The sequence below is a fragment of the Mobula hypostoma genome, chromosome 4 (genome assembly GCF_963921235.1).
Source record: "Mobula hypostoma chromosome 4, sMobHyp1.1, whole genome shotgun sequence".
Taxonomy (NCBI): domain Eukaryota; kingdom Metazoa; phylum Chordata; class Chondrichthyes; order Myliobatiformes; family Myliobatidae; genus Mobula; species Mobula hypostoma.
In genome coordinates this window covers 104,797,988-104,824,236 of record NC_086100.1, presented here as the reverse complement: position 1 = coordinate 104,824,236, position 26,249 = coordinate 104,797,988, and the positions used below count along the sequence as shown (strand labels likewise).

Sequence of the window (26,249 nt, the reverse complement as noted above, 5' to 3'; positions counted from 1 at the left end):
TTTACCTTTACTTGATCAGATTAGAGGTTTGATAACTAAATGGTCACCAATGTTTTTGTCATTAATTGGTTGGATCAACGCTGTTAAGATGATTATTTTACCTAAGTTTCTATATTTAGTTCAAGCATTGCCAATTTTTATTCCAAAATCCTTTTTTGATAATGTTGATTCAAAAATTTTCTCACACATATGGCGGAATAAAAATCCTAGATTAGGTAAAAGACACTTACAGAAGCCCAAAAAAGAGGGTGGCTTAGCATTGCCAAACTTTAGATTTTACTATTGGGCGATTAATATTCATTATTTAAAATTTTGGACATGGAATTGGGATACAGTTCCAAGTCCACAATGGGTCAATCTTGAATGTAATTCTGTTTCAGGATTTTCATCGGGTTCTATTTTAGGGACCCCACTTCCTTTTGATTTTTCTAAACTGGACAAACAAATGAATATCCCAATAGTTAAATATACTCTTTGAATATGGTTTCAGTTTCAAAAATTTTTTGGACTGAATCAATTCATTTTAACTAGCCCTATTATATCTAACTTTCTTTTTCAACCTTCTTTTTTGGATCAAGCGTAACTGGTTTGGAAAACAAAGGGTATAATACTTTTTTCTGATTTATTTTCAGATAATTGTTTTATGTCTTTTGAATAATTATCTAATAAATATAATTTACCTAGATCACATTTTTTTTTAGATATTTACAGATCAGAAACTTCTTAAATACTGTTCTTATTACCTTTCCGATTTCATATTCTGCTGCTATATCGGAAAAATATTTTGGATCTAAACCTTTTTCAGAAAGGTTCAATAGCAATTATTTATAATATGATAAGCAAAATAAATCCAGATGTTTCCAATACAATTAAGGATGACTGGGAAAGGGAACCTAAGCTTACCTTACCTACTGAGAAATGGCAAAAAATTTTTCAATTAGTTAATTCTTCCTCTATTTGTGCTAAACATGCGTTGATACAGTTTAAAGTTGTACATAGGGCTTGTATGTCTAAGGATAAATTAGCTCGTCATTACTCTCATATAAACTCTATATGTGATAGTTGTCATTCTGAGATAGCTTCATTAACTCATGTATTTTGGTCTTGCCCTTTATTGAAGAAATATTGGGATGATATTTTTGATATTATTTCCACTGTCTTGAATATTGATTTACAACCTCACCCTATTATTGTCATTTTTGGTTTACCAATGATTGAAAAACATCATTTGACCCCTTCAGTTTGTCAGATGATTGCTTTTGTTACTTTAATGGCTAGAAGGATCTATACTATTGAATTGGAAAGAGATTAATCCTCCTACAACATTTCATTGGTTTTCTCAAACTATATCTTGTTTAAATCTAGAAAAGATTATAAGTGTTATTTTTGACCCATCTATTAAATTTGATGAGACTTGGAGGCCATTTATTCAATACTTCCACATGATGTAATTTGACCCTTGCCAATCTATTTCGTGATTTCAATATTTAGGGAGAGGAGCGGAAGTGGTGACACTATTGGTTCTATCTGAGGTATCATAATAGCCCTTTCTTTTTTTTCCCGTAGTTTTCTTTAGTTTGGGTAAATTAGTTTTTTTTTAAGAGGATTTTTTTTCTTTTTCTGTTCTTTTATGATATTTTATATTTTATGTATAATCTTTATATATTTTGTTGTTAATCTGTGTGATTTTGGGATGTTTTTAACTGTGGGTTACCTGACTGTAAACATTAATAATTACTATCAATTAACATAATCCCAATTACTATCTACTTACTCTTTGTAATGTGATTGATGTTGAAACTAATAAAAAGATTGAAAAAGAAAGAAAGAAAGAATTTTAAGGGAGCTCACTTCAAACTCATTCAATTAAATATTTTGTGTTTTTACAAGGGAACAAGAGAAAAATTAAACCAGGATATTTCAAACATGTTATTGTTGTTCAATAACTCTCTAAGGTGTAAAAAGTGACTTGTTTCTAAACGTAAACACGAGGAATTCTGCAGATGCTGGAAATTCAAGCAACACACATCAAAGTTGCTGGTGAACGCAGCAGGCCAGGCAGCATCTCTAGGAAGAGGTACAGTCAACGTTTCGGGCCGAGACCCCTCGGTCCTGACAAGGGGTCTCGGCCCGAAACGTCGACTGTACCTCTTCCTAGAGCTGCTGCCTGGCCTGCTGCGTTCACCAGTATCTTTGATGTGTGTTACTTGTTTCTAATATGGTTTTCAATAACTCATAACAGGATATTAATGGAACCCCTGTTAAATTGATAATGCAATGTTCACCACTGGCCATTCATAAATTTCACAAGGGGGTTAAGTAAATGAAATTTCACTGAACAAGTGGTGTTATCCTCTACGCACAAAATACTCTGCAGATGCTGTGGTGTTGTGGGTTTTATCTTCTGAAGCCCATAAGTACACAACAGGTGTTAAGGGATCCTTCCAATTCGCATCAAGGGAAACAGGGATCCTCCCAATTCACATCAATGGAAAAATACATTAGTCAGTTCAGAATGCAAGCAATTAATAGCTACTTCCCGAAGTTACATTTTGAAAATAATAATCAAATACAGTGGACACATTAGGACCGATACATTTTGGCCCAATTTAGCAGCTGGCCCAAATAGCCAAAGTTTCATGGAAATAGTTAAAAACATATAACAAAGATAAAATGCCATTTAACTGCAACAGATTATGTATTTAAATGAAATACCAAACAAAGTGGAACACTGCATATGTACTATAAAACTGTGTATTGGTCCTGATAGTTACCGACAGCAATTCGTTCAGTGTATGCTGCTATGTATGGGGTGCCTAGGGAGGGGTAGCATCTCTGGTGATGGGGCTTGTCATGTCCATTCTGGCACAACTCACTCACCTTTGGTCCCCACAGGACACTCAGCCCTCACCTGTAAAGTAGCTGTTTGCATGTGACAGCAGCCATAGCACTTCAACAGGCGGGCTAATTGAGAGGAGGGGAGGGGAGCTGGCGGGCCTCATACTCTGGTGAGACAGGGATATGCTTGTTCTGGCATGTGATGTCAACTCCAGAGGAATGGGTAGATGAGATCAACGGTGAGATCCAACAGCCAGGAAGGAGTTTCTGCAATGCCTCATAGAGAGCGAAGGGCTTTCCACTTTAAAAACACTCCTGCACAGGTTTTACACATTGTCAGAAAACCAACACACTGCCCTGTCCTTTGGATTGACTGTAAGTGAACAAAATTAGTGCAGACTCCAATTGCAGATAATGGACTGTCTTCATACAATACTTTCAGCGATTGTATCCTCCAAATCTTCATTTTCATTGGAACGTTCAAGATGACCGTTGTATGTTAGAACTCTTTGGCGTTCCTAACTTGAAATAATTAAATTTTTTCATTTTCACTCCCAGCCGTTTCTGGCATCTCTAAGTCTGAATGCTTGGAATCCACGGTGAGCAAAACAGTTCTGAATTGTCTATCTGCTTATTTCTCTCCAATTATCAGTGATAAAAATCACGGCTTTTTGAATACAAACCACACAACTGATAATATTTAAAAACTGTTCGCTCTAAGCACGGTGTAGTGTTTAATGGAATGCAATTGACACCGTTCGGCAACAGTCTCCTGCCCTAGTAACTGGCACAGTGTCTCAAATAAATGCAGGGAATCCTAACTATTTTTTTGATTAGTTTTTGTTATTTAAGAGTTGTTCCAACTAAGTGTGCCCCAATTAACTGTTGGACAAATTAAGCAGGATCTACTGTGTTTGCAGATGTTAGAAATCTGAAATAAAAACAGAAAATGCTAGAAGTACTTGGAATATGATGAGTATCTGCGTGAAAAGAAATAAAATTAGCATTACAGGAGCATTACCTTTCATCAAAACTGATATGAGATCACTGACCTGAATTTAACTTTGCTTCCTTCTCCACAATTTGTTCCCAGGATTTCTACTTTATTTCAGATTTCCAGCCTCTGCAGTATTTAGCTTTTAAGCAGCTGGGAGTAATGCCCTGAGTTATTCTAGCAGTTCATTTTTCGGTTTAAATATCAAATAAACTTGTTTGTCCAAACAGTCAAAGCCAACACATACCTTCTTTGCAATCATGTTTGTTTTCATGTAGTACAAATCCATTTCGACACTGGCAAACATAACTGCCTATTGTATTGACACACTCATGTTGACAGCCTCCGTTGTCTTTGGAACATTCATCTTTATCTGTGAAGAGATCAAAGGGGGATCATGCAACTAACAGTACATTTACAAATCCTTAACCCCAACCACAGAGCAAGAATTAAATATGCCAATGTGCGTTCATCCAGACCAAGGTAAACTAAAGTATAGGCCTGAGTGTCCATGATACCTTCTACTTTAGCTGTACCCATTCATTATTAAGCTTGCACTTTCCCCTACAATTGCCAATCCATCAAGCAAGCACAGAAAGATACTTTGGATTCGGCAATGGGTCCAAGCTGTTGATAGTCACCTCAGCAAGGCTTAGCCCTGCACTGTAAACCATCTGTAATTTAAAAGTGCGCGGCAGTGCATTATGCTTGAATGAATCTGGAGATTTCGGAAACACACAGGTTAAGCCAGCAGTTAAGAAATATAAGAAATTAACCTGTTTTCTGCAAACAGAGGAACTCAAGGAATTATATTAGTAAAAATTTCACTCATGTGAACTAATTCTTTAAAAAAAGATATGATTATGTTAGAATCGAGCAAAGGTTAGCACAGAAGATACAAGTCCTTGGAATCTACATAACAGACACAAACTCACTGCAGGGAAGAAAAGCCATAATAATATTAGCAGCCATTCCAGTAAGTGGCAGTCAGCTCCTTTCTTTTCTATAAGAGCTGCCATATCAGCCAAGGGCAGTTCATCCATTTGTTCAAAACTGCAGACTGTTTCTGACATTCTCTGTTCCATGATGCTAGATGCTTTATCACTTAAAACCTATGCAAAGCCAAGGCACTAAATGGGTGAATAACAGAAATCAAAAATGACAAAATAAGCATCTCAAGGATTGCAATTTGATTGGTGACTAAATGCTTCACAATAAATCAACATACTTCAATTAAAAATAAAGTGATATGCAGAGACACAGAAAATAAGCATTACCTAGGCAAGGTAAGTGGACTTCATACTTTATAAAATGAAAAGGACGGAGAACTTTTTTTTACTTCTGTAACCAAATAAAAAGCATAGGTGCTCAGCCACACAGAATGCAGTGAACTTACAGCTTTTGTAGAAATCAGCTATATATTGCATTCTTGAGGTGTAATGAATTCAGTTGAGGATGCATTTTGTATGGGTAGACTAATTAGCTTTGATGAATGGATTATCATGGGAGAAAAAATATATTCACAGAAATCAGTCTTACAGTTTTCAATGGATGTGTCAGTCCCCATGAGATGAAAATTACGTTAGATGCCAACCCATCAGAGGACACATGGCCGTACCTCTGAATCTTTCAGAGGCCACCAGTCCATCAATAATACGTACACGGCTGGAAAGGGAAACCTGCATCAGGCTCTTGCAAGATTCAAAAATAAAAATTCTCTCTTTGCATGGTGCTTCCTTGTCTGTGAAAGAAAACGCATCGAGATGGCACCAGAGGTAAGTGTGTGCTGATTGTTCCTTCCATTTGATGCCTATTCACAACAATTACATACAGAGGCTCTGTTCCTTTAATTTTACAATGCAATGGAGTACTTAACTATCACAGAAACATATTATTAGTAAAACTCCTATAATGTGGTGTCCATTAGTTTGGAAATTCCAAAGGTTCAGCAGCCAGCCTCACTATACATGACTGAGTTGGTGTATGGCTTACACATACAAACTGAAACTAAGAAATTGCAACTCACCCAATTCTGTTTCCTGCTCCCTTTAAACTCATGAGGTTCTGTTTCCTACTCAACCGGTTCGCTGGAAAATTTTAGTATACTGCTATGTAATATGTAAAAAACATTAAATAAAACATTAAAAAATAATGTTCTGGTGTAAAACATCCAACAGTTCAGAAAACCTCTTTGTACAGTGCCACTGAAATTCCAAGGGTGCTGGGTTATTGGAACTTCTCCGGTAATATTTAACAATCTAGGGCAGAGAAATTATTGTCGTTGGATTCAGTTGACATACATGCAATTAATTGTATCTTTATGTATGATGCTCCTTATTTTTGATGCAGAATTTAAAGTTATTTTAATTGTGTTAGATCCTGGTAATTGATGACAAAGTATACAAACATGTGAAGTACTTGTCTGCTGATTATGACACAATATTCTTTTTAAGTTCTTCAGAATCATCGATTCATAGAGAAATACAGCAGAGACAGGCCGTTCAGCCCATCTAGCCCATGTAAAAGCCAATCAAACTGCCTAATCCTGTCAACCTGCAATGGGACCAGAGCTTTCCATATCCCTATCATCCAAGTACCTATCCAAACTTCCCTTAAATGTTGAAATCAAGCTTGCACACACCACTTGTGCTGGCAGCTCATTCCACGCTCTCATGACCCTCTGAGTGAACAAGTTTCCCTTCATGTTCTCCTTAAACTTCTCACCTTTCACTCTTAACCCATGACCTTTTGTTTTAGTCCCACCCAATCTCAGTGGAAAAAGCCTGCTTGCATTTACCCTATCAATACCACTCAAAATTTTGTATACCTCTACTAATTCTCCTCTCAGTCTTCTACACTATAAATAATACAGTCCTAAACTATTCAATCTTTCCTTATAATTCATGTCCTCCAGACCAGGCAACATCCTTGTACATTTTCTCTGCAATTTTTCAATCTTGCTTACAACTTTCCTCTAAGTAGATGACCAAAACTGCACACAATACTCCAAATAAGGCCTCATCAATGTCTTAAAAAAATTCAAAGTAACATCCCATCTACTATACCCAATACATTGATTTATGAAGGCCAACGTGCCAAGAGCTTTATGACCCTATCTACCTGTGATGCCACTTCCAATGAATTATGTGTCTGTATTCCCAGATCTCTTTGTTCTACGACACTTCTCAGTGCCCTACCATTCAACCAAAGTGCAAAACCTTGCACTTGTCTGCATTAAATTCCATCTGCCATTTTTCAGCCCTTTTCCCAGCTGATGCAGATCCCTCTGCAAGTCATGATAGCCTTCCTCACAGTCCACTACACCCCCAATCTTGGTGTCATCTGCAAATTTGCTGATCAAGTTAACCACATTATCATTCAGATCATTGATATAGATATCAAACAACAATGGACCCAACACCGATCCCTGCAGCACGCCACTAGTCACAGGCCTCCAGTCAGAGAGGTAGCCCTCAACTACCACTCTCTGGTTTTCTCGCAAGCCAGTGTTTAATCTAATTTATTAGCTCATCCTGAATGTCAAGTGACTGAATCTTCTTAACCAACCTCCCATGTAGGACATTGCCAAGACAGTTTCATTGGTAGAACTACCAACTATGACAATCTGTGCAAGTTTTCAGCAGGTGATAGTATTGGCAAATATAGATGGAACAATCCACTCCACCTGTAGTACTTGGAGTCGGTGCTTTAGGTCAATTAATTCCTCACATGGACCAAATGCAGTGATGTTCAGTTAGTGAGAGTTATCAATGCCAACTCAATTCTACAAGGAAATGTGTTCAGAAGAAAAACCTGTAAAAATAGACTTGTTTTCCCCTTTACACGCCAGAATGAATACCTTTTGTTTTCGTATCTTGAATGCTTTTGTTATACAGACAAGGATCTGTTGCATGCTAAACAGTAAATTCATTTAATCAAAGCATTATTTTTGTATCATAGTTGCATAAACTATCTAATGCTCTTGTAGCGCTACTCAAATCATTCAACTATGCAAGTGATTCTTTTCAATGGTAAAGGTGGTCTCTAAAGACAGACAAAACAGAAGGTCCCAGGATAGATTCCTAGGATGTTCCAATGACCTCAATATGTCTGTGCCAGGAAGTTTGTGAAAAAAAATCAGGGAGGTAACCTAACTTTAAAAATGTAAATGGATACACTCTGCAGACCAACAGGAAATAACTGACAAGAAGTCACATATGTGTAACTAAATGAAGAAATCCAAAGCTGAATGCTATATTTAAAAGTTCCTTTCATGTCTACTAGGCTGATAATCATCAATAGTTAAAAGTAGTAAATGCATTTTAAACAGAAATGCAAGTATATGGAATATGCATGCACCTAAAGGGCATTTATTATTTAAGCAACTTTAAAATACTATTATTTAAGCAACTTTAAAATACTTGTGCAAATGATAGCCACGAGTCTTAGAATCATCCATTCAGCCTGCTCACAGGATTAAAATCTCCTGAGTAAAATCATATATGGCATTCTCTACAACTGTGACAAGTAGCAAATCATACATTATCTTTCTTCAAATTCTCCATGGTACTTAACATGGTAAAAATGCATCTTCCTAAACCACTGCCTCTCCTTAGCAAAACACCTTTTCTATTCACTCCGAGCTTTATATTCCACATATGTACATTCCTTTAAGATTACCAAAGCTACTTTTATCTCACCTGATTCACAGAAAACTTAATACAGCACTCCCATTGTGCATTTTACTCCTACATTCTGAACTGTTGGCATATGTCAAGATGAATTTTTCCTTCACTAACACACACTGTCAGTGAATCTAACCAAGGGCCCTTTCTCTTCTGTGTCCACGTGACACTCCTCATCATCTCACCTGCTGACTTGGGTCAGTTCCTGGGTATTGCTGAAAATGTCCCACTTTGGCTTTATAATCTACCTAAACACAGTAACAGAAGCTATCTGACTGACATCAAAGCAATTCAGAATCAGGTTTATTATCACCGGCATGTGACGTGAAATTTTTTAACTTAGCAGCAGCAGTTCAATGCAATACATAATATAGAAGAAAAAATAAAAATAAAAATAATAATAATAAATAAGCAAATCAATTACAGTATACATAGATTGAATCGATTAAAAATTGAGCAAAAAACAGAAATATTGTATATTTTAAAAAGTGAGGCAGAGTCCAAGGGTTCAATGTCCATTTAGGCAGGGGTCCCCAACCTTTTTTGCAGTGCGGACCGGTTTCATATTGACAATATTCTTGCGGACTGGCCGACCAGGGGGTGGGGGGGGGGGGAGATGGTTGCCAACGGACAAGAGTACAGTAGCAGTCAAATACGTTGTGTTTACCCCGAAAAGACTACAATGACCATGAAGCCTTGCGCGGACACCAGTGCGCTTGCGTGACTTGCGTATGCGTGCACGTGCCGTTTTTTGCTACAAATCGTTTTTGACGATTCTGTTCGGGAGGGGGGCGCTATTAATCACGACCGGAATATCGGTGATAAGTGGCTAATACACAATTTCGTTTCTAAAAGGGTTTATCTAACGAATTTAATATTAAACACACAGCGCATATTTTCCTCGCATGAATATAGTGATAAGTCAATTATCAGGGGAGGACAGGGGGGCTTGAAATATGTATTGAACAAACTCCCAGCAGAAGTGGCAGAAGCAGGTTCGATATTATCATTTAAAGTTAAATTGGATGGGTATATGGACAGGAAAGGAATGGGGGGTTATGGGGTGAGTGCAGGTCGGTGGGACTTGGTGAGAGTAGCCTTCGGCACGGACTAGAAGGGCAGAGATGGCCTGTTTCCGTGCTGTGATTGTTATATAGTTATATAAGTAAGTCAATAGCATCATAACATTTCAAGTAACGTTTGGATATTAAACACACAGCGCATATTTTCCCCGTATGAACATATAAAATTATTGCAACACACCAATATCGCTGAATCAGTGGGAGCCCTGGGCTTGTTTTCCTACAACAAGACGGCCCCCATCGAGGGGTGATGGGAGACAGCGATACTCGAAGGGGGTTCCTTATGTCCAGTCTATTCCGCAATTTAGTTTTCGTTGCATTCATTGCAGAGATACGTTGGAAATGGAAGCAACGTTTTTAGTGCTTTCGTGTCTATCTCAGGATTTTTAGCCTTGACTTTCATCCAGAATGCCGGCAGAGATGTTATGGCAAACATAATTTTCAGCCCGCCGTCATTTGCAAACTCGAGGAGTTGATCTTCCCACGCTGACATGGATGACGTGCGGGTAATGACCTCGCATGCATAGTAGCTCAACAGTGGGCGTGACAGGGAATGAGGAAAGGTGCAGCTGACTCATATCGCCGAATCATATCGTTTCCTCGCGGCCCAGTAGCGCTTGCCTTGCGGCCCGGCACCGGTCTGCAGTCCGGTGGTTGGGGACCACTGCAGTTAGGAATCAGATGGCAGAGGGGAAGAAGCTGTTCCTGAATTGCTGAGTGTGTGCTTTCAGGCTTCTGTACCTCCTACCTAATGGTAACAGTGAGAAAAGTACATGCCCTGGGTGCTGGAGGTCCTTAATAATGAACGCTGCCTTTCTGAGACACTGCTCCCTAAAGATGTCCTGGGTACTTTGTAGGCTAGTACCCAAGATGGAGTTGACTAGATTTACAACCCTCTGCAGCTTCTTTCAGTCCTGTGCAGTAGCCCCCCCGCCATACCAGACAGTGATGCAGCCTGTCAGAATGCTCTCCACGATACACCCATAGAAGTTTTTGAGTGTATTTGTTGACATGCCAAATCTCTTCAAACTCAGAATGAAGTACAGCCGCTGTCTTGCCTTCTTTATAACTACATCAGTATGTTGGGACCAGGTTAGATCCTCAGAGATCTTGACGCCCAGGAACTTGAAGCTGCTCACTCTTTCCACTTCTGATCCCTCTATGAGGATTGGTATGTGTTCCTTCGTCTTACTAACATTGATTCACAGGTTGTTGTTGTGACACCACTCCACTAGTTGGCATATCTCACTCCTGTATGCCCTCTTGTCGCCACCTGAGATTCTACCAACAATGGTTGTATTGTTAGCAAATTTATAGATGGTATTCGAGCTATGCCTAGCCACACAGTCATGTGTATAGGGAGAGTAGAGCAGTGGGCTAAGCACACACCTCTGAGGTGCATCAATGTTGATCGTCAGTGAGGAGGAGATGTTATCACCAATCCGCACAGACTGTGGTCTTCTGGTTAGGAAGTCAAGGATACAATTGCAGAGGGAGGTACAGAGGCCCAGGTTCTGCAAATTCTCAATCAGGATTGTGGGAATGATGGTATTAAATGCTGAGCTATAGTCGATGAACAGCATCCTGACATAGGTGTTTGTGTTGTCCAGGTGGTCTAAAGCCGTGTGGAGAGCCACTGAGATTACGTCTGCTGTTGACCTATTGTGGCGATAGCCAAATTGCAATGAGTCCAGGTCCTTGCTGAGGCACTTCAGTCTAGTCGTGACCAACCTCTCAAAGCATTTCATCACTGTATACGTGGGTGCTACCGAGTGATAGATTTTAAGGCCGCCCACATTATTCTTCTTAGGCACTGGTATAATTGTTGTCCTTTTGAAGCAAGTGGGAAATTTCACCTATGGCAGTGAGAAGTTGAAAATATCCTTGAATACTCCTACTGGTTGGTTGGCACAGGTTGGGGTACCGCAAGGCTCAGTGCTGGGACCCCAGTTGTTTACAATATATATTAATGACTTGGATGAGGGAATTAAATGCAGCATCTCCAAGTTTGCGGATGACACGAAGCTGGGTGGCAGTGTTAGCTGTGAGGAGGATGCTAAGAGGATGCAGGGTGACTTGGATAGGTTGGGTGAGTGGGCAAATTCATGGCAGATGCAATTTAATGTGGATAAATGTGAAGTTATCCACTTTGTTGGCAAAAACAGGAAAACAGGTTATTATCTGAATGGTGGCCGATTAGGAAAAGGGAGGGTGCAACGAGACCTGGGTGTCATTATACACCAGTCATTGAAAGTGGGCATGCAGGTACAGCAGGCGGTGAAAAAGGCGAATGGTATGCTGGCATTTATAGCGAGAGGATTCGAGTACAGGAGCAGGGACGTACTACTGCAGTTGTACAAGGCCTTGGTGAGACCACACCTGGAGTATTGTGTGCAGTTTTGGTCCCCTAATCTGAGGAAAGACATCCTTGCCATAGAGGGAGTACAAAGGTGGTTCACCAGATTGATTCCTGGGATGGCAGGACTTTCATATGAAGAAAGACTGGATGAACTGGGCTTGTACTCGTTGGAATTTAGAAGATTGAGGGGGGATCTGATTGAAACGTATAAAATCCTAAAGGGATTGGACAGGCTAGATGCAGGAAGATTGTTCCCAGTGTCGGGGAAGTCCAGAACGAGGGGCCACAGTTTGAGGATAGAGGGGAAGTCTTTTAGGACCGAGATTAGGAAAAACTTCTTCACACAGAGAGTGGTGAATCTGTGGAATTCTCTGCCACAGGAAACAGTTGAGGCCAGTTCATTGGCTGTGTTTAAGAGGGAGTTAGATATGGCCCTTGTGGCTACGGGGGTCAGGGGGTATGGAGGGAAGGCTGGGGCGAGGTTCTGAGTTGGATGATCAGCCATGATCATAATAAATGGTGGTGCAGGCTCGAAGGGCCGAATGGCCTCCTCCTGCACCTATTTTCTATGTTTCTATGTTTTCAGAGCCTTACCAGGTACTCCATCGGGACCTTCTGCCTAGCAAGGGTTCACTCTCTTTAAAGACAGCCTAACATCCACCTCTGAGATGGGATCACAGGGTCATCAGGTGCAGCAGGGATCTTCAGAGCTGTAGTTATGTTCTCCCTTTCAAAGCAGGCATAGAAGGCGTTGAGTTCATCTGGTAGTGAAACATCGCTGCCATTCATGTTATTGGGTTTCGCTTTGTAGGAAGTAATGTCTTGAAGACCCTGCCAGAGTTCCCGTGCATCGCATGTTGCCTCCAACCTTGTTTAAAATTAACTCTTCACCCTTGAAACAGCCCTCTGCCAATCATACCTGGTTTTTGGTCACAGGCCTGGGTCACCAGACTTAAATACCACAGATCTTGTGTTCAGCGGATGACGTACCTCCTCGGTCATCCACTGCTTTTGGTTTGGGAATGTACAGTAGGTCTTTGTATGCACACATTCATTAACACAGGTTTTATTGAAGTCAGTAACAACTGCAGCATACTCATCCAGGTTCAAAGATGAATCCCTGAATACTTTATACTTTATTGTCGCCAAACAATTGATACTAGCATGTACAATCATCACAGCCATATTTGATTCTGCACTTCCCGCTCCCTGGATTACAAACATTAAATATTAAAAATATTTAAAAATAGTAAAAATTAGTAAATATTAAAAATTTAAATTATAAATCATAAATAGAAAATAGAAAATAGAAAAATGGAAAGTAAGGTAGTGCAAAAAAAAAACCAGAGGCAGGTCTGGATATTTGGAGGGTACGGCCCAGATCCGGGTCAGGATCCGTTCAGCAGTCTTATCACAGTTGGAAAGAAGCTGTTCCCAAATCTGGCCATACGAGTCTTCAAACTCCTGAGCCTTCTCCCGGAGGGAAGAGGGATGAAAAGTGTGTTGGCTGGGTGGGTCGTGTCCTTGATTATCTTGGCAGCACTGCTCCGACAGCGTGAGGTGTAAAGTGAGTCTAAGAACGGAAGATTGGTTTGTGTGAGGTTCTGTGCCGTGTTCACGATCTTCTGCAGCTTCTTTTGATCTTGGACAGGACAGCTTCCATACCAGGTTGTGATGCACCCTAGAAGAATGTTTTCTACGGTGCATCTATAAAAATTAGTGAGAGTTTTAGGGGACAGGCCAAATTTCTTTAGTTTTCTCAGGAAGTAAAGGCGCTGGTGGGCCTTCTTGGCAGTGAACTCTACTTGGTTGGACCAAGTCAGGTCATAGATACAGTCCAGTCCATAGATTTGAAGCAGTCCTGTAGGCGCTCCTGTGCTTTAACTAATTTTTTTCAATTAATTGATGTTCAATTTTTAAACTGAAGATCAGGAGGTTTATGCAAATGTATTCACTCAGCCATATGCTCTGGATGAACCAGTCTAACAGAAGTTGTGGTATTCTATTCAATCTGACCTTTACTTAACCCTACATACAGTTGCAAGAAAAAGGTTGTGAACCCTTTTCAATTATCTGGTTTTCTGCATTAATTACTCATAAAATATGGTCTGATCTTCATCTAAGTCACAATAATAGACAAACACAATCTGCCTGAACTAATAACACACTAACAATTGTCCTTCTTCTCACCAATACTGAGTACACCATTTAAACAATCACAGTCTAGGTTCAAAAACGTATGTGAACCTCTAGGGTAATGCCTTCTACAAAGGTTATTTGGAGTCAAGCGTTCCAATCAAAGAGATGAGATTGGAGGTGTGTGTTTTAGAGGTGCACATCCCTTTAAAGACACACAAAGTCAGGTTACTGACAGAGCCTGTACTTCTCAAGAAAGATCTTTTTATGTGCACCACGCCTTGATCAAAACAACTTTCAGAGGGCCTTAGAAGAAGAATTGTAGAGATGCATCAAGTCAGAAAAGGCTACAAAAGCATTTCTAAGGACCTGAGTCCACAGTGAGAGAAATTGTCTCCAAAAGGAGAAAATTCAGTACTGTTGCTACTCTCCCTAGGACTGGGCATCCTACAAAGTTCACACCAAGAGCACAACGTGCAATGCTGAAGGAGGTGAAAAAGAACCCAAGAGTAACAGTAAACGACCTGCAGAAGTCTCTAGAACTTGCTAAACCCTCTGCCCGTGTGTCCACTATAAGAAAGGCATTGAACGAGAATGGTGTTCATGGAAGGACACCATAGAGGAAACCACTGCTCCCCACAAAAAACAACATTGCTGCACATCTGAAGTTTGCAAAAACCACTGGATGTTCCATAGCACTTCTGGGACAATGTTCTGTGGACAGATGAGAGAAAAGTTGAACTTTTTTGGCAGAAATACACACTGCTATATTTGGAGGAAAAAGGGCATTGCACACCAGCAACAAAACCTCATCCCAACTGTGAAGTACGGTGGAAGGAGCATCATGATTTGGGGCTGCTTTGCTGCCTCAGGGCCTGGACAGCTTGCAATCGTTGATGGAACAATAAATTCAAAATTGTATCAAGACATTTTACAGGAGAATATCAGGGTAGCGGTCCATCACCTGAAGCTTGACAGAAGGTGGCATGTGCAACAATGATCTGAAAGAGTAAATCAACATCAGAATGGTTTAAAAAGAAGAAAATTTGTGTCTTGAAATGGCCAAGTCAGAGTCCTGATCTTAGCCCAATTGAGGTGCTGTGGCATGACCTGAAGAGGGCTGTTCATGCAAGGTATCCCAGAAATACTGATGAATTTAAAACAGTTTTGTAAGGAGGAATGGTCTAGTATTCCTTCAAGCTGATGTGCAGGGCTGATCAACAATTACCAGAAATGTTTGTGCTGTACAAGAGTTGGGGGGTGGGGTGGTCACACCAGTTACTGAATGCAAAGATTTACATACTTTCTCCAATACATGTAATATTGGATCATTTCTCTCAATAAATAAACAAGTATAACATTTTTGTGTTATGTATTTAATTGGGTTCTCATTATCTAGTTTTACGACTTCTGTGAAGATCTGATCACATTTTAGGTCATCTTTATGCAGAAATAGAGGAAATTCTATAAGGATTTACAAATCTTCAAGCACATTGTATGTACATTTCTTTAATATTACCCATACTACTTCTATTTCACCAAATTAAATGAAAACTTAATACAGACATTCGTTATTGTGAGATGTGATAATAAATGGCGATATGTCAACATTGCTTGGTGAAAGGGAAATCAGGTTTAATTATTCTTTTGACATTCTTTAATGAAATAACACATGTTGTTTTTCAATGCCAAATGAACTCAGAAGGCATTTGATGAGATGCCACATCAAAAGTTATTGAGGAAAATTAAAGGGCACATCTTGACATAGGTGGTTGACAACAGAGTAGGGAAAAATGGGTATTCTTCCAGATGGCAAGATATGGTAGGTGTTGCATAGAGATTGATGTAGGAAACTCATTTTATATATATAAATTAATCTTGGAAAAATGTGAATTGCTATATATTGAAAGGACTAATAAGTCTAGGATATACAAAATAAATGTTGGGCCACTAGGAAGTACAAAGGAGCAGTGTAACCTTGTTGTACACATCCCGGTATCTCTGTGGGCAATAGCACAGGTAATATGGATAAGGATGTATAATGGACACTTGCCTTCATTAACAAAGACACAGAAATGTGATTTTTCTTTTGAAGAGAGTTAATGGTTGAGGCAGGTTCATGACAACATTTAAAAGACCATTGGACAGATACATGGATAGAAAAGGTTTAGAGAGATATAGGCCAAATAGGTCTAGTACCTTGGTCAGCATGGAAGAGTTGGGCTGAAAGGCCTGTTTCTGTGCTGTACGATTCCATCACTCTACGTTATGGCACAATGGTATCAAATATTAGGTAGGCTGAAAATTTATTCATTTTACCTACTGCACTATACCAAATAAATGATTGCGCTAGTGAGAATGTAAAATAGATCCACCAGGATGTTGCCTTGATCTAGCATTGAAAGAATATGATGACACTAGATGAATTGGATTTGTTTTTGTTTAGAGCAGAGAAGTCTTAGTGGAACCTGAGGTGCTTGGATAATATAGACACTGAAAAACCTTTTCCGGTTACCTGGTGCCTACAAACTGAAGGGAGGGGTTTAAACTTGGGAGATATAAAGAGGTTTAACTGAGTGTTTTTTTCCATGAGTAGTTCCCCGCCCCCACACACAAAGGGTGATTGAAATCAAAAATGCACAGTGCAAGAGCCTTTTGGAGATAAGCTTTCAGAGCATTTTGAAAAGCATTTAGATGAGTCCTTGAAACACCATTGTACAGAAGGCTATAGGCAGAGTGATGGGAAGTGAGAATGGATTTGATAGATACTTGATTGTCTGCACAGACTTGGAGGAAGTTAAGGATATATGACTTCATGGCGCCGTGTCTGCACGTTACTTGGATAAAGGCATCAACATGATTGCTGCTAAATTTGCTAATGACACAAAGAGAACGAAATTAAGGAAATATTGATTGGTTAAATAACTGGGCAAAGATCTATCAAATAGAGTCCAATGTATGAAACTGAAACAGACACAAATTATTGCAATTCTACAGGCCACTGAGATGTAGATAAATCTGAGTGTCTTGGTATGTGAATCGTAAATGCTCATCCATATGTGCTGCAAATAATTAGGAAAACCAACAGTATTATTTGCTATAAACCGTTATATAGAGCAATGGTGCGACCATATCCATAATACTAAAAAACACTCAGAATTTAAGGACCCTGTTGGCCAAATTTTCACTCACAGTTTCAATGCTATTCATAATTGTTCCCTTTATTTATAAAGGCTTTCTATACTTTTGTAAACTGCCTTTGGATTTGTTTCAGTTTAAAGATTTTCTATACAGCTTAAGGCAAACTGTTGCTACAACAGGGTCTGGAGATGGAAGAAGCTAAACTAAAATCAGTAACATTCAGGTGCATAAGGGAAATTGAAGAGATTAAGTAACGATTAAGACTCTAGATTCCAGTAGTCTGTATCACAGAGCACAGAAGAAAGTGGATGCATTGATAGTCAACTTCCAACCTGTTTTTGAGACTGAAACAATTCCAATGGATTGAATTTAGAGTAAACCCAATATTTCATAAAGGAGGTAGAGAGTAAACAGAGATTTGAAGATCATTATCCTGACATCATGAAGAAAATGCAGGGACACATTATAAAAGATGCAGAAGCTGAGCTGATGGGGAAAAGTGACAACATTGGACAAAATCAACACAAATCTGTAAAACTGAAGTCACGTTTATCTAATCTACTGCAAATTTTTGAGGATGTAATTTACAGAATAAGGAAGAGACAATGAATCTGGTATATTCGCACTAAAAGAAAGCTTTTGATCAGATCTCAGTTAAAAAGCCGGTGTGCAATTTAAAGCCCTTGTGGTTGGGTGTGAATATGGATCAACAGAAAGTAAAGAAAATGAATCAACAGGCCTTTCTGTGACAAAGAGGCAGCGATCAGAACCCAGCCACTCACTAGATAGTATATAAAATGACTTTGATTAAACATGTCTTCACATTAATAAATGTTAGAAAACTGGTTGTGAGGGTGCACCTTGAGGAGAATGCAGAGGGCTCTAGTGTGTGGCCAGATACATGATCCATGCATCTTTTTGGGATGTGGGAGGGAGCATTAGTGCCCAGAGGAAATTGGAGCACCTGGAAGAAATTCACACTGTTACAGGAAGAACATGAAAGCACACAGACAGCACCCAAGATCAGGACTGAACTCAGGTAACAGCTCTATTGGCTAGAAGGCAGGTTATTATCCAGCTGGAGTGGGCACGTGGCCAAGTGGTTAAGGCATTGGACTAGCGACCTGAAGGTCGTAAGTTCGAGCCCTAGCTGAGGCAACGTGTTGTGTCCTTGAGCAAGGCACTTAATCACACATTGCTCTGCGACGACACTGGTGCCAAGCTGTATGGGTCCTAATGCCCTTCCCTTGGACAACATTGGTGTCATGGAGAGGGGAGACTTGCAGCATGGGCAACTGCTGGTATTCCATACAACCTTGCCCAGGCCTGCGCCCTAGAGAGTGAAGACTTTCCAGGCGCAGATCCATAGTCTCGCAAGACTAACGGATGCCTTTATCCAGCTGGTAACAGGTAGCACGGGCTCCAAAACAGAGATCTTGTCATCAAGTTGGCATTGGAAGCTGACTGACTCTAAGTTGTCTACGTTCATTGGAGCACAGCAGGGGTACACAGTATAATTGTTACTTTACAGATTCTAGCAGGCACAGTCTGGACCATGACCTAAGGGCAAAAGTTCTAACCATGCCATGGGAGCTGGGTGAATTTAAATTCCAGATAACTAAATAAATATGGAATTTAATAAATGGCAATCTAGTTAAGGATACCAGAGATATTAAATATTTTGTCTCAGTAATGTCCCCTCAGGTGCAAAATTGGCCTTCCTTACCCAATTTGGTCCAAATTTCAAATGTAACTTCTGTTAGAACCATAGAATCGAACAGCACAGCAATTGACTTTTTCAGCCTACATCATCCATGGCAATCATGATGCCTATCAATGTGAAGCCTCTTTACCAGTATTAGGTCTGCATTCCTCTAGCTTTCTCCTATCGAAGCACCTGCCCAAAAGCCTTTCAAACATTGTAACTGTGTCTGCAATTAAATGCCTCACTAACTGATGGACTGCTGACTGTGAGTGATATCCTCATGTCATGAATGAATATATTTTTAAAAAGCATATGGATATCCTCATCAGTAATGTCTCCAGCTTTGCAGAATGTTTTACAAGTGCTTCAGAATCCAGTTTTGGCACCAACTCAACACCACCACAAACCATCAGTGGTATAACAGAAAGCAACTTCAAGAATGGTCTTGGCCAAGGAAAACAGAGAAAAAAAACAGCACATTCGCAGTGTTTTAAAATATAAAAACGTATTTATTTCTTTATTTATGCTCTGTATGACCGTATTTAAATTCAGGGATGGAAACTTCTTGTGTCCAATGTCCTCATGTGATTTTTTTTTGACAGTAGAGCTTATTTATAAAATATACTCAAAATAGCTTTAGGAAGGACGATTATGTTTTTGTGTGGGGCAGAGTTGGGGGAGTAATTCATTACTGTAACTGGTGAATCTTGAAGTAAGCAAGGTAAGCATGAAGCCTACTGAAGATAAGTAAAATGGAAGGATTACTGCTTCACCATTATTAAAGACATTGTCTCCCTTCTGAACCATGCACTGTACTGGTGAGGGAACTGTGATTTGCTTCAAGGGATTTCCCAGCATTTCACAAAATGAAATCTATAGGGATAGGCATCCCTTCAGGACTCCTGTTTGGTTAGACGTAATACACACAAATCGGAGTGAGACTGGCAAATCGTTTGCCATCACAAACATAGAACACAGAGCAGTAGAGCACAGGGCAGGACACTTGGCCCACAATGTTTGCTCTAAACGTGATGCCACCTTAAACTATCTGTCCGTTTCCTACGTATTCATGTGTCTATGTAACAGTCCCTTGAATGCCACTATTGTATCTGCTTCCACCACTATCCCTAAGAAACCATTCCAGACACCTACCACTCTGAGTAGAAAACTTGCCCTGAGCATCTCCTCCTCTCATCTTAAAGGCATGTTGTCTACTACTTGACATTTCTACCCTGGGAAAAAGACTAATTGTCCTTTCTTTCTATGCCTCTCATAATGCTTTATACTGTACTTGTGTCAGCTATCCCTCAGCTTTGAATGCTCCAGAGAAAATAGCCCAGGTTTATCCTACCTCTCACAGCTCACAGTCTCTAATTCATACAGCATCCTTTCAAATCTCTTCTGAACTATTTTCAAAGATTCGATATCAATTCCCTAAATGGGGACTAGAAATGCACACACTAATCCAAGTGCAACCTAATCAATGGATTATAATGTTGCAACATTCCTTTCTTACCCTTATGCTCGATGCCGCAACCAGTGATGGCAAACATTTCGGATGCCTTCTTTACAGACATGTCTACTTACAGTGCCTATAAGAAGTATTCATACCCCACTTAGAAGTTTTCAAGTTTTATTGTTTTACAGCACTGTGGATTTAATTTGGCATTTTTGACACTGATTAACAGAAAAGACTCTTTCCTGTCAAAATAAAAGCAAATTTCTACAAATTTGTCTAAATTTATTGCAATTATGTAACACAAAATGATTGATTGCATAACTACTCACCCCCTTCAAATCAGTATTCAGTAGATGTATCTTTGGCAGCAATTACAGTCTGTGTGGATAGGCCTCTAACAGCTTTGTACATCTGAACACTGTAATTTTTCCCCATTCTTCTTTGCAAAACTGCTCAAATTTCATCAGATTGCATAAGGATTGTGAATAAATAGCTCTTTTCAAATCCAGTCACAAATTCACAATTGGATTGAGGTCTGGACTCTGACTTGGCCACTCCAGGACATTAACTTTGTTGTTTTCAAATCATTCCAGCATAGTTTTGGCTTTATGCTTGGGGTCATTGCCCTGTTGGAAAACCAATCTTCTTCCAAGTCCCAGTTCTCTTGTAGACCTCATCAGGTTTTCCTCCAGGATTTCCCTGTGTCTTGCTGCAGTCATTTTACCCTCTACCTTCACACCTTCCAAGGACTGGTGTAGTGAAGGATCCCCACAGCATGATGCAGCTACCATCATGCTTCACTCTAGGGATGGTGTGTTTTTGATGATGTGTGGTGTTTGGCCAATGCCAAACATAGTGCTTAGTCTGATGGCAAAAGCTCAATGTTGGTTTCATCAGACCATAGAACCTTTTTCCAGCTGACTTCAGAGTCTCCCACATACATTCCGGTAAACTCTAGCTAGGTTTTTATTTGAGTCTTTTTTCAACAGTGGCTTTCTCTTTTCCACTGTCCCATAAAGCTGCAACTGGTGAAGCACCTGGGCAACAGTTGTTGCCTGCACAGTCTCTCCCATCTCAGCCACTGAAGTTTGTAACTCCTCCAGAGTTGACATAGGCCTCTTGGTGGCTTCCCTCACTAGTCCCCTTCTTGCACAGTCACTCAGTGTTTGAGGATGGCTCTCAGCAGATTTACAGCTGTGCTATTTGGTTTCCAATTCTTGATAATTGACTTAACTGCACTCCAAGGGATATTCAGTGACTTGGAAATTTTCTTGTATCCATCTCCTGACCTGTGCTTTTCAATAACCTTTTCATAGAGTTGCTTGATGTATTCTCTTGTCTCCATGGTGTAGGTTTTGCCAGGATACTGACTCACCAGCAGTTGAACCTTCCAGATACAGGTGCATTTTACTACAATCAATTGAAACACCTTGACTGCACACAGGTTTATATATATAGCTGGAACATCTTAACTAATTATTTGACTGACTAGCTGGCTGCACCGTTGATGATTTGGTGTGTCATATTAAAGGGTGTGAATACTTGTGCAATCAATTATTTTGTGTTTTATATTTGTAACTAATTTAGATCACTTTGTAGAGATCTGTTTTCACTTTGACACAAAAGAGTCTGTTTCTGTTGATCAGTGTCAAAACAAGCCAAATTAAATCCTCTATGATTCAATGTTGCAAAACAATAAAACATGAAAACTTCCAAGGGGGTGGAGGATGAACACTTTTTCCAGGCACTGTATGTAGTCACTTTCAGTGATCTGTGGACTTGGACCCCAAAATCCCTCTGTACATCAATGCTGTTAAGAGTCCTTTCATTAACTGCATCCTTTTCCCTTGCATTTGACTTCCAAAGTGCAACACATCACACTTACTTGGATCAAATTTTATTTGCTATATCTCTGTCCATGTCTGTAACTGCACTATATCCCATTATATTCTTTGATAGTCTGTCACACTGTCCACAAACCCACCCATATTGGTGTCATCTGCAAACTTAGTAACCCACCCATCTATATTTTCAACACTGTAAATTAACCTGCACTACAGAAAGCTATCCTCACTCTCCCTAATCAGGCTACATTTTTTTCCAAATATCTGCAAACCCTATCCTAAGAACCATTTCCAATTGCTTCCCTACCCCTGACATGAACTCATCATCATCATCATCATCATCATTATGTGGGTGTCGCGGGTGGCAATTTTTTCTACAGAAGTAGTTTGCCATTACTTTCTTCTGGGCAGTGCCTTCACAAGACAGTTGATCCCAGCCGTTATCAATACTCTTCAGAGATTGCCTGCCTTCATATAACCAGGACTTGTGATATGCACCAGCTACTCCTATGGCCATCTACCACCTGCTTCCATAGCCTCACATGATCCTGATTGGGGTGGGGGGGGGGAGGCTAAGAAGGTGCTACACCTTGCCCAAGTGTGAGCTGCAAGCTAGTGGAGGGAAGGAGTGCCTTGCTTCCTTTGGTGGAGATGCATCTCCACCCCACTACCCACATGTGAGGCTCACTAGTCTATAATTTCTAAGTTTATCTCTACTTTCCTTCCAGAACAAAGGAACCACATTGGCCACTCCCAAGTTCTCTGCAATCATGCCTGTTGCTAGTGAGGATACGATGGTATTTGTTAAATGTCCCAGCAATCTCTTACCTCGCCTCTCTCAATAACCTAGGATGTATCCATTCAATCCTTGGTGACTTATCCACCTGATGCTCTTTAAAATACCCACCTTCCTTCTTGATCTATAAATGCCCAAGAACATCATCCTATTAAAAAGTTCAAGATGTCGGGTTACTACCTTCAGAAAGCATGGATCAATACCTAATAATGTATTGTAGAAGGGACATATTTAAAAATTAAAGGAAAGAAATCTTCAAATGAACCCGCAAGGAAAATTGCAAATTAGACATTAATCTTCTGTAAGCATCAGTTTTGAGACTGTGGACATCTAACCAAAACTGGCTGGTCAACCATCCATAAATATAATAACAAGTGCCAAGATATTACCATAACCATATGGCAGCAGATAAGCAATCATTAACTTAGCAGTTTTTGCTATCACTTGAACATGAAATATGAGACTGAAAGTTTTGTAGAGATCAACATACCTGAGAAGAAATGGGCCTTGAATCCTTTCTTTGAAACAGTATTGTCAGATTTGAACTCAATCCTCATGTTGTTGTACTGTGATGTTATAACCTCAGGCACTTCAGTCCCACAAAACTTTCCATGAAGCTTGGAATCAGATGAAAGGCCACTGCGGATTTCCACATAATCATATTTGCATATCTGTTGTTAAAAAAGATAAGCAAACAGATTATTTCAAGTATGAATGGGTTACATTTGGTTATAACCATTGTCTGCTTTTCACCATTGGTGTTTTTAAACCCATTCAGCATTGTAATGGCACACTTATCAATTGTGTAAATATAAAGAAGGAGTTTTGAAGCTTAATAACTTGCAACTAATAACTCATAATAAAAGGTTAATTTCTTTCAGATGTATCACTTTTAGCATGAATCCAATAGATGGAATCAACTTCAATCAAAAAATGAATTTATTGAGAGGAATATTGAATAGCAAATTCATTTCAATGTTAAGTTGATTATCCATTTTAACAATAAATTATAAAAATAAACAGAAGAATCAAAAATAAAGGAATCAGAAGGAAAGACAAGAAAAGAGAAAAACAAAGAAAATGACAGACATGTTACAACCAGAATCAATAAGAAGCTGATCAAATTGTTTGAAATTAGTCCATCATAGTGAGAACAATTGATGTGAATAGATGTGCATGATATTAAACTCTGGAGATGTGAAAGATACTAATGGATATGAAGCAGCTCTTCACAAGAAAGGAATAACCAAAGTGAAGTTGTTATTTGGGCTAAGGGGGAAGAAAGAGGCCCCTTTTCTTTTCTGCTTAACAGTTCAGTAATTTGGATCTTGCCTTATATAAAATTCTAATGAGCATCCAAACTCCAATTTGCAGAAAATATATGCCACTTACAAACCCACCTAAAATTGGATTTTTGAGTTTCAACAAAGGAAATTAAAAAGCACTGCCACTCTATATCCCAATTTTCTCTCAATATTTAATATTGCCTGCCATTTCCTAGATTAGAAAACCATCGGTTTAAAATCTCCCTGAAATATTTGCGGAGGATGCCACACGAGTAAGGGTTGAGAAGGCAGACAGATGGGTTGCAGGGAGAAAAAAAATCTTCACATGAGTCAGAGTTGCTGAGAGTGGGTGCAAAAGTGAAAATAACCACTTCAAAATGTAAAAAGCTAGTCAAGTGTAGGAGCCATGTATCTGTTTTCTATCTGCATAATATTTTGATTTGTGTGTTTATTATGGTAGTTAGTCACATGGGCAGGGGCATGGTAGAAGAGTTCAGTTATGTATTCATGCTTTGGAGTTCTGTGGAGTTCAGTAGAGTTGGGGAGTCAGCTAGGGGTGATATCTTTTTTGTTGACTGCTTATTTACATTTCAAAACACTCAACTTTGCTGAAGTCAGCTTAAGTTAGTTTAAGACGATAAGACCATAAGATATAGGCGTAGAATTGCGCCATTTGGCCCATCGAGTCTGCTCCGCCATTTCATCATGGGTGATCCAATTCCCTCTCAGCCCCAGTCTCCTACCTTCTCTCCGTATCCCTTCATGCCCTGACCAATCAAGAATCTATCAAACTCTGCCTTAAGTATACATAAAGATTTGGCCTCCATAGCTGCCTGTGGCAAAGAATTCCACGGATTTAACACACTCTGGCTAAAGAAATTCCTAAGTCACTCTATTCTAAAATGACACCCCTCAATTCTGAGGCTGTGTCTTCTGGTCTTAGACTCTCCCACCATAGGAAACAGCCTCTCCACATCCACTCCATCAAGGCCTTTCACCACTCAATAGGTTTCAATGAGGTCACCCCTCATTCTTCTAAATTTGAGTGAATACAGGCACAGAGCTATGTTCATATGACAAGCCTTTCAATCCTGGAATAATTTTCACGAACCTTCTTTGAACCCTCTCCAGTTTCAACACTCCTTTCCAAGATATTTGGCCAAAACTGCTCTCAATATTCCAACTGAGGTCTCAACAGAACTTTCTCCAGTCTCAACCCTTACATCTTTGCTTTTATCTTCTAGTCCTCTTGAAATGAATGCTAACATTGCATTTGCCTTCCACACCACAGACCTGCACATTAACCTTTTGGGAATTCAGTAAAGGTACCACCCCGCAAGTCCTTTTGCACCTCAGTTTTTTGTATTTTCTCTCCATTTAGAATGTAGTCAACCCTTTCATTGCCTCTACCCTACACTTCCTGACACTGTATTCCATCTGCCATTTCTTTGCCCATTCTCCTAATCTATCTAAATCCTTCTGTAGCCTCTCCACTTTCTCAAAACTACCTGCCCCTCCAACTAACTTCATATCATCTGCAACCTTTGCAACATAGCCATCAATTCCATCATCTAAATCATTGACATATAACATAAGAAGAGTAAGTCCCATCACAGAGCACTTTGGAGCTAGTCGCTGGCAGCCAACCAGAAAAGATTCCCTTTATTCCCACTCTTTGCCACTTTCCAATCAGCCACTGCTTCATCCATGCTAGAATCTTTCCTGTTAAGAAACCTCATACCTGATTACCTTCTGAATATCCTTCTGAAAATCCAAGTACACAACATCAACCGATTCTCCGTCTTCAAAGTGTGCCAACAGATTTGTCAGACAAGATTTTCCCTTGAGAAACCATGCTGTCTACGGCCTATTTTATCATGTTCCTCCAAGTACCCTGAAACCTCATCCTTAATAATTGACTCCA

General features: G+C 39.6%; 1 protein-coding gene across 1 annotated transcript in view; it reads right to left on the bottom strand.

Annotated features, from left to right (window-relative positions):
* tll1 (tolloid-like 1) overlaps positions 1-26,249 on the bottom strand; it is a 408,920-nt gene that overhangs the window by 77,056 nt on the left and 305,615 nt on the right. The window contains exons 17-18 of the mRNA XM_063046335.1: positions 23,530-23,710; positions 4,080-4,205 (exon numbers count right to left, since the gene is read on the bottom strand). Coding sequence (XP_062902405.1) covers positions 4,080-4,205; positions 23,530-23,710 — 307 coding nt within the window. The remainder of the gene's footprint in view (positions 1-4,079; positions 4,206-23,529; positions 23,711-26,249) is intronic.